This window comes from Colias eurytheme, chromosome 8, assembly GCF_061535395.1.
Source record: "Colias eurytheme isolate Ceu_HAF_F1 chromosome 8, ilColEury1 Martin Lab GWU primary, whole genome shotgun sequence".
Classification (NCBI taxonomy): Eukaryota; Metazoa; Arthropoda; class Insecta; order Lepidoptera; family Pieridae; genus Colias; species Colias eurytheme.
The window spans coordinates 1307137-1324693 of NC_142987.1; the positions used below are offsets into that span (position 1 = coordinate 1307137).

The window sequence follows — 17557 nt, forward strand, 5'->3', positions numbered from 1 at the left end:
TAACTTGAGCTCTGAGTTACATAGCGATGGGTAGTCTACATTACTTTGACTGATTTTCTGTAGAGCATTATTTTGTGGAAATAAACTTAGAATATTTTGGATATATAAACGAAGATAGAGTTTTATAGTTATACATATAATAAAGTATTATTTTGGTAGAGTAGGTACTCTACATTGCATTTCAATGACATAAAGCTTTTATCAGAAATATACTCTCGTACGGAACGTGTACGTCTCGTAGAAAACCTTATCATGTAGTCATTATATTTGTAAGTCTGTTATGTTTTTACGGCTGAACGAAGAAACTTCAAAAATCTTACCCCTAAAGGATAGATGATAAAAGATTTCCCGTGATTTCATTTGCATGTGAAAAAGGAACAGTTAATAATAATTGAGCAAATTAAGAAAAGATTATATAAAAAATTTCAAAGAAAATTTTATAGCATAATTTTAAAAAGTTCCGATTACCACAGCTATCACTATCTTTGCTATCTTTGCTTTGCCTTTGGCTTGAGATCTTCTTTGGGGTCCAAGATACCGTGAAATCGGTTTGAAGGCGAACCAGGTTATTTAAAATAGTTTTTGATATGAAATTCATCAGATTTATAGCTAAGATCGTTATAAACTATAATAAAATGTATGCAGTTTTTGATATCGAAAGTAAACAAATAAAAATATCATGTTTGCAATGTGTTTGAAATGTATAAAAAGTTTTCATTTCAGAAAATTATGGGTGTTAAAAATATAAATAAATTTATAATGTAAGGTAAAAGCATCAGTAGATGACCACTTAAGGAGACAGAATATTATTTTTAAATGTTTGACTTTAATTATCATATGAATTCAGTAAGTTTCTTTTTTTGGAAACCCTGTGAAATGTGTTTTAACATATAAACAAGCATTTCACCACGTACAATGGTCGAATATACTTAAAAAAAATTAAAAATGTTCTTATATTAGAAATTTAGTAGTTGACCAACTAAAAACTAGAAGATGACCATATTTTGCATCAGTAAATGACCACTCAGATGCTACAATTTTAATTGGGTTATTTGTTAAATAAGAATCAAAATAAGAAGAAAAGAAAACGTTTTATCTAATATATATTATAAAGGCGAAAGTTTGTAAGGATGTATGGATGTATGGATGTTTGTTACTCTGTCACGTAAAAACTACTGAACCGATTACAATGAAATTTGCCACACATATAGAGGGTAACTTGGATTAACACATAGGGTAGGTTTTATCCCGGAAATCCCACGGGAACGGGAACTATGCGGGTTTTCCTTTGAAAACGCGAGCGAAGCCGCGGGCGGAAATCTAGTTTGAAATATAATAATAATTAGGCCTTTTTAAGCCTATAATTTAAATAAAAAAACGACATGTGGCACTCGGGGACTTGACTAAAAATTGGTTTTAGTAATAGACCATAGCCATAAATTCGTACCATAAAGTTAGTCAACTACTAAAGAAAATCAATCTATTGTTAAAGTAAATAAAATAGTTTATTTTAATTAATTATTATATGCAGTATATTTAAAAGATACAGAACTTAATCAAAAGTTGACCACCATGGTCAATTACTAGAAAATTATAGTCAAACGGTAATTCGGTAATGGACCACCATGGTCAATTACTAGAAAAACACAGACAAACGGAATCAGTATTGGACCACCCCCACATCTCAATTTTGTCAACAAATCTTTAAATTTTAATTACTCTGTCATTTAAATAAACCATAAACGAATAAGAATCGAAAAACACTTACCGTCAACAAGATGACAAAATTCCTAGTATTTAGCTTCAAACTTTTTCAATCTCTACGAATATTATTACAAAAAACGAATTTATTGATTTTATGGTCCGTCACTCAACAAACAACTTGCAACCATTAACTATATTTGACAGATATGGATGCGCAATTTTCGCGCCTATTTGACCAGATAGCAGCTCTAACTACTTATTAACGAATGAGTTTTTAAAATTGCCGCGAATTCTTATTATAACGGTTTATGTGCATTAGCGGTCAACTACAGGTACATGGTCAACTACTAGTGACATTACCCCTAATTGAAATATAATAAAAGGAAAAAAATGTCATTTTATTGTTGCTTGGCTATTGAAACTATTGAGCTATCAGTCGCAACGAAAGCTGTAGTCTCTGGAGTTTTGAGTTCGATTCCTATTAAGGGGATTATGTTACTGGATTTATCTTTGTAAAGTTGTCTGTAGCTTCTATAATATAATATAGCAATGCTTTTCTTTCCTTTAGACTTATAAATCGAAATATATAAAATGCGTCACTTCATATTTTTAACCGCAATAAGTTATAAGACTTCACACAGATTATTAAATATTTATTATACGTCTGTTGTTACTTACCTATTATAATGCACCTTCAGTTGATAAACAAACATTGTGTTTGGCATGGGAATCGATGTTGATATTTTTCTCAATATTATATAGTTTGGCAAATCGTATCGTAGGCACAAAAAAAGGCATGATATTGTGTAAGCATGTGTAAGTAATAATTTATATCATGAGATTTATTACAAAAAGGCCATTATGGAGTTAAAATGACCCCTAGATTAATGTATCCAATCAAAATAAAGGTTAGCCACGTCATTAAAAATACGATCATATTTCAGAGTGCCCATCTGACAAATGACCGCGGCTGGCGTCGCTTACCCCGGTTTCGTGCGATTCAATTAAGTTTTAAACAAATGATTTATACTAGCAATATATCAAAATGTAATTAAGGTCCAACGCAACGTTACAATCTGGCATAAATAAGAAATGTTTTTGTTGAATTGTGTTTAAATTTTTCTACTTTTAATGTTAAATGCTACATTGTTTGCTTCGTCTTAGTTCTTGCATATATGTATATTATTATAATGAGCGTTGTTACGGGATAGGAGGAAAGTAAATACATGTAATATGTTGTAATTATGGGATAGTTTTTCATTTCTGTATAGATCAAATATTTAGAACAGCAATTTATGTATTGGTAAGCCACAACCCCACTGGTACAGTAACAAGTAGTTAGGTTTTTTAGTTAAGTAGTTCATTAGTTTGGAAATTAAATCAATGACGTCATATTTTATAAATTGTACTGATATATGACGAAACGCAAAATTTTCCAAGATATCTTGCTGATATGTTACCCTTTTTTTTAAGTGGGAAAATCTTCCAAAGATACACACGGACCCCGGGGAAGGAGCCGTGGGTTATGTCGGATTCTCACCGACTAAAACCCCAGTGTGTTCCGTCGAGCCGCTTTAATGATGGGGCCGGGGGTATTGGTTGGAATTCTTCGACTGCAACTGATCTACTCACCCCTAAAAATCGATCAAAGCAACAGATATACAACACTTCTATCACATACAAAAGGACTCACTCTTCCCATCTTTTCATTTGCACAAAAAACCTGACCCAAGTCGTATCTTAATCATATCTTCTAGATCTCTGAATAAACAATGAGCTTTTGTTCCGTAAACAACGGGATTAATTTCTACAAACGCTTCAGGGAAGCTGTATGGTATCTACTATTTTAGTGCAGGAATTAACCGCTCAGTTTGTGAGATGTTATCATAAAGTGAATGCAATTTTCGTATAGTTCCTCGATTATGGGTGGAGAATATCGTAATAATTTTAGAAGTACTGCATTTGTTAGAGTTTGAGTTTATCGTTCAAAGTAGATGACATAGATGCAATAAATTTATTCATTTACACATTTTTATCGCGGAAATCCAACAGGAACGGTAACTATGCGGGTTTTTCTTTGAAAACGCGGGCGAAGCCGCGGGCGGAAATATAGTAATATAAATTTAATTGGAATATCGCCGTTGGCTATAAATAGTATCTACAGTTTCGTCAAAATATTGTTTACTGGTAATTGACTTATCAGTATAATTAAAATGGGATTATTTATCATTCCTAGCGTTTTCCTTGTTAAATAACAAACGTTAAATAAGTAATAATATCATCATTTAGCTTTAAATTTGTGCCAATTAAAATTTATAATATAGGTAATAATATTAGATGTATCCCGCGGTTTCATCAGTGGACAAAATCTACGACAAAAATTGTTACTTATAACCTTTAGGAGTTGGTTTAAATAAAGTACTTCTCCATTATCCTTTGTTTAAACTTTATAGTCCATTGAATAAAAAGTTCTAGAGGGCGTGAGTTAGTAACGTAAGATGTTTCTTCGGAAACATGTCAAGAGTCCCTAGGCAATAAACATACTAAAACCCCGGGACACTAGGAGGAGCCCCGGAGTGGGGGGAGTGGGGGAAAGGGCCCATTTTTTCGCTTAAATCTCAAAAACGGTACATGTTAGAGAAAAACTTTAAAGGAAAAGTTGAAAGGCCATAAAATTATCTACAAGTTGTACCTAAATCATTTTTTCCTATATCCTACCGTTTCTGAGTTACACGCAGTAAAAAATGATTTTGGCTCAAACAATTTCCCCATACTACATACCCATGTTTATCACATCAATCGATCAAAAAATATTTCTTTCTTCCAAAAAACTCAAATGTGCAACTTGTGACCGGTACTGACAGATTGCTCTTAATTAGGTCTATAATTGGTAAAATAAACACATTCCTCCATGGAAGCCTTTAGGAGGAATCTATTGTCAAAATATTATATATTAGGGTAGTTTGAGTTACTGAACATGGATTAAAGCGACGATTTTGATATCTTTCCAAATAAATAATCTTCCCAAAGAAGTTTCACTTCTGACACGTGTGTTTGGCACACACACTCTTTTTGAAGTAATGTATCAACAATTACACCTATTCTCATTAACAAAAATACTGAAAATGTAAACCATATAAAAAGTTTTCTTCCTTCCTTGAAATCATTATTGATTGACTGTCTATAAATAAAGCTAAGAAATAAAGCATGAGAAAAACTGTTACTTACTTTATTTTGCATGCAGATTGGTTTCAGCCTGCAATATCACAATTATAGGGTACATTCTACATAGCGTGTGAAATCGCAAATGGCAATCGATTTAGCATCATGTAACTGACGGAGTTTTTTATACAAATATATACCGGTCAAATGTGGCAACTTGACCACATTTTTTTACTTTTTCTTAGCTAACTTATTTATGTTAAACTTTTATTAACATTTTATGATTTGTTCATGTCATGAATGATTTCATCCTTCAATTTTACTAGGTATTTCTTTAAAATATATTGAATCTGACATTATTTACAAATAAACGTAATACAGGTCAAGTTGACACTGATGTGGTATCTTGACCTTGCACATCAGTTTTCACAGGTAGATGCTTAACATTCTTGTTTTAGGCTAAGTTGCTATTATTTTTTAAGTCTTCGACTTTTTAAATATTGCAGCCCGAAGCTTTACAATAAACTGTTAGGCTCTGGCTACCTGGTCAAGTTGCCACGGGATTTGTAATGATTTCATACAAAGCATTACATGTCGGATAGGGTTGTCATAAATAAGACACAAATTTTAATGAACTATTTATTTATTAAACTAAATTTAATACATATGTATATGTATATTACTTAATACTTATAGGTATTTATTAATAGGTAAGGAAACATTTATTTTTCATTAGAAATATGCTAAATCGTTGTCATCAAAGAGAGTATAAGTATCTGGATTGTCCGAAATTTGCAGCAAATTTATTGATTTTACTATGCAAAACTCGAAACAGATAAAAAAAAGGAAAAAATGCAGTCACGTTATTTTTTTGTGTCAACCCTAGGCGTCGGTCAAGTTGCCACGCAGCGGTCAATGGCAACTTGACCTAACCTGAGGCATCAATGCCCTAGCAAATATTTCGACAGATGAGCCTAAAATTGGATAGTTCCCACTGTAAAATCAATATCTAGGGTTTATTACACAACATATCAAAACTGTACTCACCTGAGATGTGCAGTTTAAGCTCTACAAACATAATAATACTGACACCGGCAAAAGATCCTTAGTCACAGTCACACTTCAATACGTTATATTGCGAGAACCAACAGCGTTACCGCTTTAAAATTAAAATATGTTGCCAATTAATATTTTAAAAACCTACCAACATCGATACGTTAGGTAAATTTGCTTTCAATTCTATAAAATTTGATATTTTGTTGTTAAACGGAAGGTGTGGTCAAGTTGCCAAGTAAAGGTCAAGTAGCCACATTTGACGGTACTCCCCTTTTCTACAAAGTGGCGAATTCTAAGTATGATATTACTAGATTTCCCCCCGTGGCTTCGCTCGCGCTCTGCAAAACCCGCATAGTTCCCGTTCCTGTGGGATTTCCGGAATAAAAAATAGCCTAAGTTATTCTGGGTCTTCGGCTACCCACATCGGTATCGGTAATCGGTTCAGTAGTATTTGCGTGAAATAGTAATAAACACCCATCCTCACAAACTTTCGCATTTATAATATTAGTAGGTTATGCTCATCTAGGTAGGTACACTTTAAAAGAAAAACTTTGCGCTGTGCTTTGATAAGTCAGTCAGTCATGACTCATGCTCCGATCCTGTTGATATTATTTTAGCATGATATAATATAGCCTTCCTCGATAAATGGGCTATCTTACACCGAAATAATTTTTCAAATCGGAACAGTAGTTCCTGATATTAGCGCGTTCAAACAAACAAACTCTTCAGCTTTATAATATTAAGGATAGATTAGAGTATATTATCCAGATTTAGCACTAAAGTTAATTATTCCATCACCGTGCCTTCCGTCATGTTTCACACGATTATGTAGGCGAAGTCTTAGCCATTTCAAGTACGTAAAATGTGCTTAAACGTATGCAAATATTATAAAGTAGTTCATTAAGTATGTATACAGGGCACGAACACCCTGTAGCTCGGTTGACAGTGACGTCATTGGCAGGTTAACGAACCTGTTTTGTAGAGTCAGCAGAAAACTAATTTTTGGAAAAAAAAGTATTAAAAATTAAAAAAAAAACATCGTTTTATTATACACTTGAAACCCGCTTGAAACATTATTTGTGCATTTGTCCATTTGCAAGTACTAACAAAAAAATGTGTGCGTGTACACACGTAAGAATTGAAACTTCTTCATGACCTTATTTTTCAAAAAATAATTTACTATATGCAACTTTACAGAAATACGTCGAATCACGCGTGGTAGGGATAAGAAAAAGATGGCGCGTAACGGCAAAATGTCACGTGTAACGAAAAAATGTTACACAAAATTTTTTTTCAACCCCGATAAAGAAGTTTCACTTCAAAAAATTAATTTAATCTGTAGCGTGTCGGATTAAAAACTTCATAAGTAATTTTTCTAAAAACAGTTCAGGAAGCGTTACTTTGTCTTTACAGGTTGGTAAGTAAAACCAAAAAATATGATTAGATTTCTATCTTGTTTATACAATTTACATACTTACATGATTTTTGCCAAATAAAGTAAAATGGTATTTTAAAAATTTACGCTATTCAACATTAAAGGGTTTAATTCCAGGAATAAGATACGAATCTGTAACTGCACATGACGGAGTAAAGCGAATTATTTAGTTCTTAAAACACAAAAAAGTATGCTAATATAATCGAACTATTTTGATACCATACCTTTAGAGGTATTGACAAAATTCCCACATTTGCAATTCCTGAATTTATTTATTTATTTATTTATTTAATAAGGTGCACACCACAGCTGACAATTTTGCCTCGATAAACACAAATTTAATTACATGTTGCGGTGAAATGCCAACCAATTAATTGTATGCACACAGCATAGTTGAGGGAAAAAAAATTATTAAAAATTACATTAATTAGCACAATTCATAGATCAAGTAAAATAATTTCCAAAAATACATGCCATAAAATAAGTTGAATCTAATTAATCATAGTACCTACAGATAAATATCACATCAATATAGCTAAGTACAGTACACTAAATCACTTAAAATATAGTTAAATCAATAAATACCTACATAACATTCAATCACATAAAATACAATTCGTTACATTCCATCACAGTATAACAATAAATTATGTCTAACAATTAGTAAAGTATCTTAGAAACTATGGCAGTCAAAGATTAAATTATCAACAATTCATTCAAACAATTCAAACAATTCATAGATCAACTAATTTTTCTGTTTTTAAATACAGTAAAATCAATAAATACCTACATTACATTCAATCACATAAAATACAATTCATTACATTTCATCACAGTATAATAATGAATTATGTCCAATAAACATTAAAGTATCTCAGAACTATGGAAGTTAAAGATTAAAATATCATAGAACTTGTAGATTAGACTTGAGCACGGTTTTGACCTGATTTTTAAATTTACCCAGTTTTGGATCAAATACGTCAAGTTCTGTGTTTGGCTTACGCGAAGTCAAATCATTATACAAGCGACACATACGGACCATGGGATTATAGAAAGAAGTATTATTTTTTAAAACATTTATGCAGAAGAGAGAAGGGTGTCTGGGATTAGGTTTTATGTTAAAATTAAGAAGTGAGAGCAGAGTTGGACAGTCAATATGAAAGTGTATGATATGATGAAGAAATAAAAGATCCTGTTACTGTCGGCGCGTTGAAAGTTTCGTGACATTAAACATCTCCAATTTATCTTCATAGGATATTTTGTCTCCTGCGTTGAATCTGTAGTTTACCAATCGAAGTGCTTTTTTCTGTACTCTCTCGATACGGTCATTATGAATCTGATAGTAAGGTGACCAAATGATTGACCCATATTCCAGATTCGTGCGTACCAGAGTATTATAAAGGTAAAGAAATGTAGATGGTCTGAGGAATTCCTTTGAAAATCTAGAAATAAAACCCAATATACGGAGCGCTTTTCCAATCATCTGGTCATAGTGGTCACGGAATGAAAGTTTTTGGTCAAAAAGTATACCTAAATCTTTAGCAACGCATTTATTTTCTAAAACATGGTCATTTAATTTGTATTGAAAATTGATAATATTTTTACTTTTATTGGTGAAAGATATACTAAAACATTTATCAAGGTTGAGAAACATTCTATTGTTCTTGCACCATTCCAGTAAAGTATTGAGGTCCATTTGTAGTTTATGACTGTCATTTTTAGATAGAATAGTGTTAAAAATCTTTAGGTCATCTGCATAAAGTAAGCAAGGACATTTGAGGGTTTGAGCAAGGTCGTTAATAAACATTATGAAAAATAAGGGACCTAAATGAGAAATGAATGAAATGAATGAATGCACTATATATAATTTTGAAACTCAACTTATTTGCTGACCGTACTATCTCCATACATAAGCTACGGTAGTTCACTTCGCGACTCCCCGTAGGCTACATGCGGCGTTTCACACTGTTATTCCAGACTTTAACTTATAAAAACTTAATCTATTACCTATATAACTTGGTATAGCAAGCTTTACGGAACCCGGGGTAATTGAAAATCATTTACACTGGTTTTTGTGCGATGTTTGACAAATCTTATCTTATATATAAAAATGAATCGCAAAATGTGTTGGTAAGCGCATAACTCGAGAACGGCTGAACCGATTTCGATAATTCTTTTTTTATTATATTCCTTGAAGTACGAGGATGGTTCTTATGTAGAGAAAACGTAAACATGTACCACGGGCGAAGCCGGGGCGGACCGCTTGTATAATATAAAAATGAATCCCAAAATGTGTTGGTAAGCGCATAACTCGAGAACGGCTGAACCGATTTCGTTAATTCTTTTTTTATTATATTCCTTGAAGTACGAGGATGGTTCTTACGTAGAGAAAACGTAAATATGTACCACGGGCGAAGCCGGGGCGGACTGCTAGTGTAATATAATATATATTACCTAATTTTCAAGATGTACAGATAATATGATACAGTAATTAACCTTCTATATCAACACAGGCCTTTTAATACAGAGTCTAGAAATATATTACTAATATGAAATCCCTGTCTTAAGCCTGCAGTACTTCAATCTTCAGTTATTTCGACGAGGTTTCTTCTCAGAGATATTATAATGTAATATTTGGTTGGTTGGTACTATTTTGATAAACCCCCCAGAAGTTCAGAGTTCCATAGAAACATAACAATATTACTTTTAGGGCTGATTTTTCAATCCTTGGTTAAAAATTAATCGTTGAATAACTACCATTTCAAAAATGTATTCTAATTACTTGCATTTGACAGTTTACATGTGACATTTTAATATTGTCGTCTTTATTGGACGGATAAGTTTTAACGATGTATTGAAAAATCAGCCCTTATTCAACCGAAACAAATTGAATTTATCTGATGATTCGCAGAATACTTGACAATAATAATCAAACAATATAATCTTTTAATAGTTTCCGGAAAAGTTTATAACAGCGATTAAGTCATTGTTATTCACTGTACTGATAAGGTAAAATAACATGAAATATACCGGAGTGATGTCAGATTCACTAAGCTAGTTCATTTATTTCACAATAATAATATGACACTCACAAAAGTGACTTTCTATGGGTAAAAGAATTTTCAAAATCAGTTCAGTCAATCTTAGTTAACAGTCATTAAATAAATAGGTCAAATACGATTTTGCAAAAAAATTTACAATAGGTATTACAATCTTATTTATAACAGACGGACAAGAAGGGTTAGTAATTAATTCTTCTGCCATTACTTACGAGGGTTTTATTAGGGAAGTAAATAAAAACACACTACTGTACACTTATATAATCTTACAATCTAGCTTAAAAACGACAGCATGTTACACAGTACAAGTGCAAGTATAATCGGGGAGGCTAATATAGAGATTGCGGAGTTCGTCTTGCAGTGCTCTGCGGTGTGACCGACGTCCCTCCAGGTGGCGTTCCGGAGGTCCGTGTTGAGGTTTATCGCTGTATTGATCAGATTAATCTGTTCTGTTGTGAACTGCTTTGCTCTGCTGATTTGCCAGGACCATACTGTGAAAGGATATGATATTTTAGATATAGTGCATAGATTTTTTTTTTCAGATTTCTAAGTGAAATTTCAAGGTCCCTTCATGTCCAATACCATCACGTCATGAAGTAAGGCGTCGATTTTGCTGGCTCTTTTTTACGTTTTTGAATGCATGCCTAAATATGAGAAATAAGAATATAATTAACTAACCGAATAGATAAACTTATCGATTACCTGTATTTTTCATTGATATTTCCAAAAAAAAATTAACAATTTTAATATTAAAAATAGTATTGCGAAAAAATCCTAAACATCATGCAACATTGCAAGATAAATATATCATTAAAATCTATATTCAGAATGTATTTTATTAATATACTAGCTTCCGCCCACGACTTTGTACGTGCATCACCGTTTTTCCCCGTTCCCGCAAGAATTCCGGGAAATCCTTTGTTAGCGGATGCCTACGTCCTGCCAACATCTAAGTACCTGCATGTCAAATTTCAGCCCGATACGTCCAGTGGTTTGGGCTGTGCGTTGATAGATCACTATATCAGTCACCTTTGAGTTTTATATTTATAGATTTACCTGTCCTGTGTGTTGTGTTCTGTTCACAACTGTACAGTAAACCATATCCCGTGTAATCCGTGGCTAGGACAAGCACGTTCATGGCTCCAGCTGTAAACAAATACTTCAATAAATAAAAATAACCAAACACATTCTTACTAGTAAATGTTTGATCATTTACCAATCTTTAGATACGGAAAATTTGGATTTACGGCTTTAAATTTGTAAAACGGCAGAAATTGTTATCAAAATTATGGAAGCCTTCTCTAAATTAAAATATAGCCTTGGAAATAATAATAGAAAATTTGATAAAACAGTTAACAGTCGAAAAAATATATGCATCTATTTATGACCAAAAACACAAGAGTAGTTGTAGGTAAGAACTAGTCTAATTGTCAATCATAACTGTTTACCGGCCTCTTAGATCAATATAAGATATCACTGATAGGCGATAACAAACAGATTCCCTTACTATCGTAAAGTGACACTTTGAAAAGGGTCATTTGACCTACATCGATATGGTCTGGAGTGTTGAGTAAATTCTACTTTAAACAACATATCAAGGGCTTTAGTGAATCATTTAATTGATTTATCGTGTTGTGAGTAACATATTAATGTATGTAAAACCGACATTCGTTCTGGTTCATTCTCAGTTGTTTCAAATTACTCAAACTCAAACTCGAACATTTATTTATTCAATTAGACTTCTTCTAGAAGGACTTTTGAAGCGTCATTACTAATTCTACTAATTATTTTATTCAACAATGTCATTATAATCGGAATTTTCCACCATTTCGTATTATGCATTCAAAGAGAACACCCAAACTATACCAGAATGAGAATAACATTTTAAATTCTAGATGTATAACAAATTTTGCATAAAAATATCTGATGCCATTATATGTTAGGAGTTACTTCGTACAAGACGACAGGTGCTATAATTTCAACCACAATCAAGCTCAACAATGTTAAATATTCTATTAGGTATTCGTATTTTCTCTCATACAAAAGTACGAATATGTTCTATCTTTATCAAAAGTCAAAACCATAACAAAGTTTGCTAAGCCTCTCCTCAAAAAGACAAGCAAAAACGCAAACTAAATTCCAATAAAAGATTTTATCAGATAATATGAACAAGTGATTATTTCGCTACACAAACATCATATTCAATGTTGTCACCAAGATAATTGACGATTGTAATGAGCATAGTTTTACGTGCATCCTTATTGTACTTGGTTATGATAATGATGATACGGATGATTCAGACCCCTTGAAGACTAGGTACTATTTTTAGATTTACCTTAAAAAGTATGTGATTGTGGCTGTAGCTAAACCTTTAGTTAAATAATGATCAAATAATCATAAAAATGGAGCTAGAAGATAGTTAATAGTTATTCATAAAAAAATGATAATATTATTTAGAGGTTAACGAACAAACGAATTATTTAAGCCAGAATGTTTATGAAATGCCGAAATGTCCAGTTTTCTATATTCGTTTATTTACTTTGTCGTTACTACCAAACATTAAAGCAGATTTCATGGCAGTTAAACACATAGATTACCAACAATAACTCTCATTCTACCCTTTACAACACGTTCGCATTTTCATTTAAGCCTCACCCTATTTTAAACCTGATCAACAACAGATTGCTTAATTAATCAGTTTAATCCTCAATTACTCCTCCTACCGAATTTCATCATCTGCTTATCCTACGCTGTCTCTTTTCCTCTTTAATTAATACATATACCTTTGTCTCTTTTCCTCCCTAATTTATCTTCCACAAGTCTTACTTCTCTTTTTCTGTACAAAATGCGGCTTACCTGGATATCTGAAGATATACACTCCATTTTCACCAGCACTGAATGTCCCATTGACCCATTGGACAGTTCGATTTACAACCTGTCTGTTAAAAACAGTACCATTGACCAGCACACCGTTTTGAATGGCTCCTTGATACGTGGAAGAGGCACAGTCGCCTTCATTTGCGCTGGATATTCTTGCTATTTGCTGCCATTCACCCAAGAACTAGAATTAAATGTTAGACAGATTATTATGTATCTGTCTCGATTTATGCATAGCTTTTGTGGTAGAGCATTTGTCAATATTTCTTGTACTAAAATTAATTTTATTTTAGTAGTGTTGATTTAAATGTTGATTTTTATCAATGTAATTTAGATATACCTATGTAATATTATGTACTTTTATTTAAATGTTATTGTTTTAGAAAAAAATATATTGTGGGAATCCTGTAACATTTTTTGTTTGAAAATTACAAAGGTTTATTTCGAGTGTATATTCAATAAAAGCTGAATATATTCGTGTGAAATAATTAACTTCATAGGTTTATTTCTATCGTTTATTGTTTTTATCGATAAGTGGCTATTTGATGATTAACTCTTGCAATCTATCGTCAATAGTTGTTTGCATTGAGGGTCTGATTAAAGTTTTATCAATAACAATTACATGTATGGTGTATTTTATATAGTTATAATTTCAGTACATATCTAGTATAAAAGCTTATCTGTTTCCACTCGTGGTACTATCGGTTTTAATTAAAAATATAGGTTGATTTTATTTTATTTCTATACGTATTTAAAAGGGTAAACCAACCGTTTTTACACAATACTTGGACTATTGCTTTTATTTTAATATATTACATATCATAAGTAAGCGAGCTACTGAAAATATGTGAAAAACTCAAATTTATGAGCAGATTGCATATATGTAGGATAATTTCCAGTGTATATTCATTTGAAAAATAATTGTATACTATTTCCTTCTATTTATTTGCGTACTAACTACAACCCGTGGTATATCCCGGGTAGTCATATGAAATCGCGGATCGCTAGTTTTAAAATGTGTTTTCTTTCGTTAATTGATGTTTCTCGTAAAACCTATATAGACTGTATCACTCTCACTATCGAACGAACAAAACACTTTTAGGAAATAAAAATTACCAACCTCAGAAACATTCAAGTTCCTCACAGCCGTGGTTGCCGGGAAGTTACATTGTCCTTCGAAGACCAGCTGGCCTTTCACACTGGCGACCAAAAACGCTGCTATCACAAATCGATACATTTTGTTGTACTGTTAAACGTATACTGTGGTTAAAAGAGGATGTTATTCCATTAAATACTGTTATGGCTTATCTGATAAGTTGATGACTAAATATTTCGCAAACTGATGGTTTTTAGATTTTTATAGCCAAGTGCGTATTGAATGAAGTATTAAATACTGAAGAATTTTGCGTGATAATCGTTTTTACATGCCCAAATAAGTTGACTAAGTAAATAAAGGATATGACGAAAATATTAAGGAGAAATTTATTTGTTGAATGTTGTAGCACGTTCGGATAATTTTAATGATAGCTTTAATCCATGAAAAAAATAAATTAAACAAAGTTAATAATTATTAATTATATATATGTACTTATATGAAGAAGGGAGGGTTTCATTTGATTTTGAAATAATTGTATTTCTGAAGAGTAGACTTTCATATAATAACAAAATAACACTCCTCATACTATGATTTTAAGCAATGCTCTATGATTAATAGTAAACTCGTATACTCTTGCGCATTGTGGCTCTTGTAGAGGAATCCGTTTTGATATGCAAATTGCATTGAATTAATTAAAACTTTCTCTACGCTTTAGGTTTATACCATATTCGACCTATATTTAACGATAGGGGTAAGTTAGTGTTTTTGTCACCCCGAATGATATTTTTCTAGTTTTCATTAGATTTCAGGAGCTCTGCAGAATGTAGCCAAATGCTGAAATTATATAATTTTGAAAGGAATACAAATTATATAAATTATTTTCTATAATTTGACGTTTTGTATTAATACTGAGTGACTTTCTGAAGTGGTTATTTGTGAGAAAAGATTTGGTTGTGTTCTCATTACTAAAATAGAATATTTTAAGGAATTCCGAAGTTTAAATACCTTATTACTCTTAACACCTTAATTTATTTACTATATTACGACCTTAAACGTAAGTCGTATATGTAACAGACCGAACAAGTTAAGCAGTGTTCACACTATCCGGGCTCTCATTTACATTCAAGTTCAGTGATTTATGTATTGTCTTTAGAATATCGTATGATTGTGCATAACTAATCGTTCAGTAACTATGGGGAAGTGTGTTGAACCGGTATTACCATTATAATATAGTTATAACTACAGTTTACTGCGATTCCAGACGTTTTACCTTATTAAGGAATAGAAGGTACAGAAAATGAATGGAAAATTTTCTAAAAGTATAATGAATAATATCTATCAGAATATGATTACGATTATTCTAGATATGGATGTTTCCATTACCATAAATTACTTTTAAAAGCAAGATTTTTGATTAAAAATTAAAGGAAATTACATCGGTCATCCGTTCGAGAGCTACGAGGTTTCAAACACCCACATTTATGACACAATTTTCGAGTCTAGGCTGAAAATATAACCTAAACATTTAGGTACTTACTCAAAAAACTCCTTTATGAAGCGCTTTTGTACTTAATACATAGAAAAATTTACCTTAGTTCAACTGAAGCCAAGACAAGAGCCCAATATATCCATACTAATATTATAAATGCGAAAGTAACTCTGTCTGTCTGTCTGTTACTCAATCACGCCTTAACTACTGAACCAATTTGCATGAAATTTGGTATAGAGATATTTTGATACCCGAGAAAGGACATAGGAGTGACATGTAAGTATATGATATTATATATATTTAGATATGTATTAATTTATGTAGACACATGTTTGTATGATAAAAAACTCTTCTTTTTCTTGGTTTTTCTTGCTATTATTATTATTATTTTATTTTTTTTCCTGTTCTCGTCCCGCGTACCTTTTTGCTCGTTACCTTTTACCGTGGTTGCCTGGAAGAGATCACTACGTAGTGATAAGGCCGCCAAGTTAGTTGTACTCTGTTTTTTAGCTGTAAGTAATTTTAAGTTTTCCTGATTGTACAACTAATAAAGTGTTAAATAAATAAATAAATAAATAGGATAGGTTTTATCCCGGAAATCCTACGGGAACGGGTTTTTCTTTGAAAACGCGGGCGAAGCCGCGGGCGAAAAGCTAGTTATTATATATTTTATTCTCTAGATATCGAAAACACTATAACATCCACTACATCAAATAATATAAATCATTAGTATTCCCCGGCTTTCTCTATCATAAGCACTATTAATCAAGATAACTGTCAACAGAGATAAATTTCTAAGTGCTTTGTCGTTTAATATAGGTTATTAATGTTAAACATTATTGTCTATGAAATTCCCTAAATGTGACGTCATTGATTAAGTAGTCAAGTATTATCGGAGAAGCCTTTAGTTCGCTCGTCGTTTGTTTTGCACGCCTCATAAGCGAAGCGTTGAGGTGGGTACTACTGTCACTTCGCGCAAAACATCTGATTTTTCAAACTTAAAATGTCTTTATGTATCATACATTGCACTTGTAAGATAATACATACACACACATATTAAGAAAAAACACTATTTTTAACGTTCATGATATTTTTGATGTCATTTTTGTTATTTAAACTAGTTAAAAAACAGTTTAAAAAAGTTCTGTCTTGGACGTCCGTGTGTCTGTATGTGCGGATCCTTTTTCTTGTTAACACGATAGCGACCGAAATACTTTACTAATTGAGTCTTTTTTTTTCTCTTACGCTTGAGTATGCTCAGGAATAGAACCCTTTCATTTTTCAGGGTCTGATTCGATGTGGTTTAATTGTTATTAAATAAACAAAAATAATAATTAATAAATATTTATTAAAAAAAATTATGAGGCGTGCACTTTTGGATTTTCCAAATTATTTTTAAGGATGCTATCATGTAAGAGCGAAAAGAGAGAGCAAATTATAAAATTTTATACAAGAAGATTTTATGAAATAGGTAGCTTAAATAAAACTATAAGTTTTTGGGCGATTGATAGAAATTAGTAAGATATTAATGGTTTAAAATTTAAATGCAATATCGCCAAGATAATATGCCTAACAAAAGTTACTTTTATTTTTAGTGTTTTTATTTATAGGCAATTTATCCGTGACCAGATTCAGTGTAAATTATTGTTCAAAACTTGTAGATCAATAAATCGCGTTTT

The 17557-nt window shown here is 31.9% G+C and overlaps 1 protein-coding gene across 1 annotated transcript; it reads right to left on the reverse strand.

Annotated features, from left to right (window-relative positions):
* Positions 1-10662: 10662 nt before the first annotated feature.
* On the reverse strand, positions 10663-14567 carry LOC149906266 (apolipoprotein D-like). Its single transcript, XM_090104925.1, has 4 exons — positions 14414-14567; positions 13273-13477; positions 11473-11562; positions 10663-10907 (listed from the first exon to the last, which is right to left on the reverse strand). The coding sequence occupies exons 1-4, from the start codon at positions 14528-14530 to the stop codon at positions 10690-10692; spliced, it is 630 nt and encodes a 209-aa protein (XP_089961051.1). The 5' UTR covers positions 14531-14567; the 3' UTR covers positions 10663-10689.
* Positions 14568-17557: the final 2990 nt, after the last annotated feature.

Bases quoted from the DNA above. Each gene is read 5' to 3' on its own strand.
- LOC149906266 (XM_090104925.1), bottom strand. From the start codon at position 14,530: ATGTATCGATTTGTGATAGCAGCGTTTTTGGTCGCCAGTGTGAAAGGC. The intron at 11,563-13,272 runs GTAAGCCGCATT...ATTTGTTTACAG, and splicing joins GTATATCTTCAGATATCCAG to CTGGAGCCATGAACGTGCTT. The intron at 10,908-11,472 runs GTAAATCTATAA...ATCCTTTCACAG, and splicing joins GAACACAACACACAGGACAG to TATGGTCCTGGCAAATCAGC.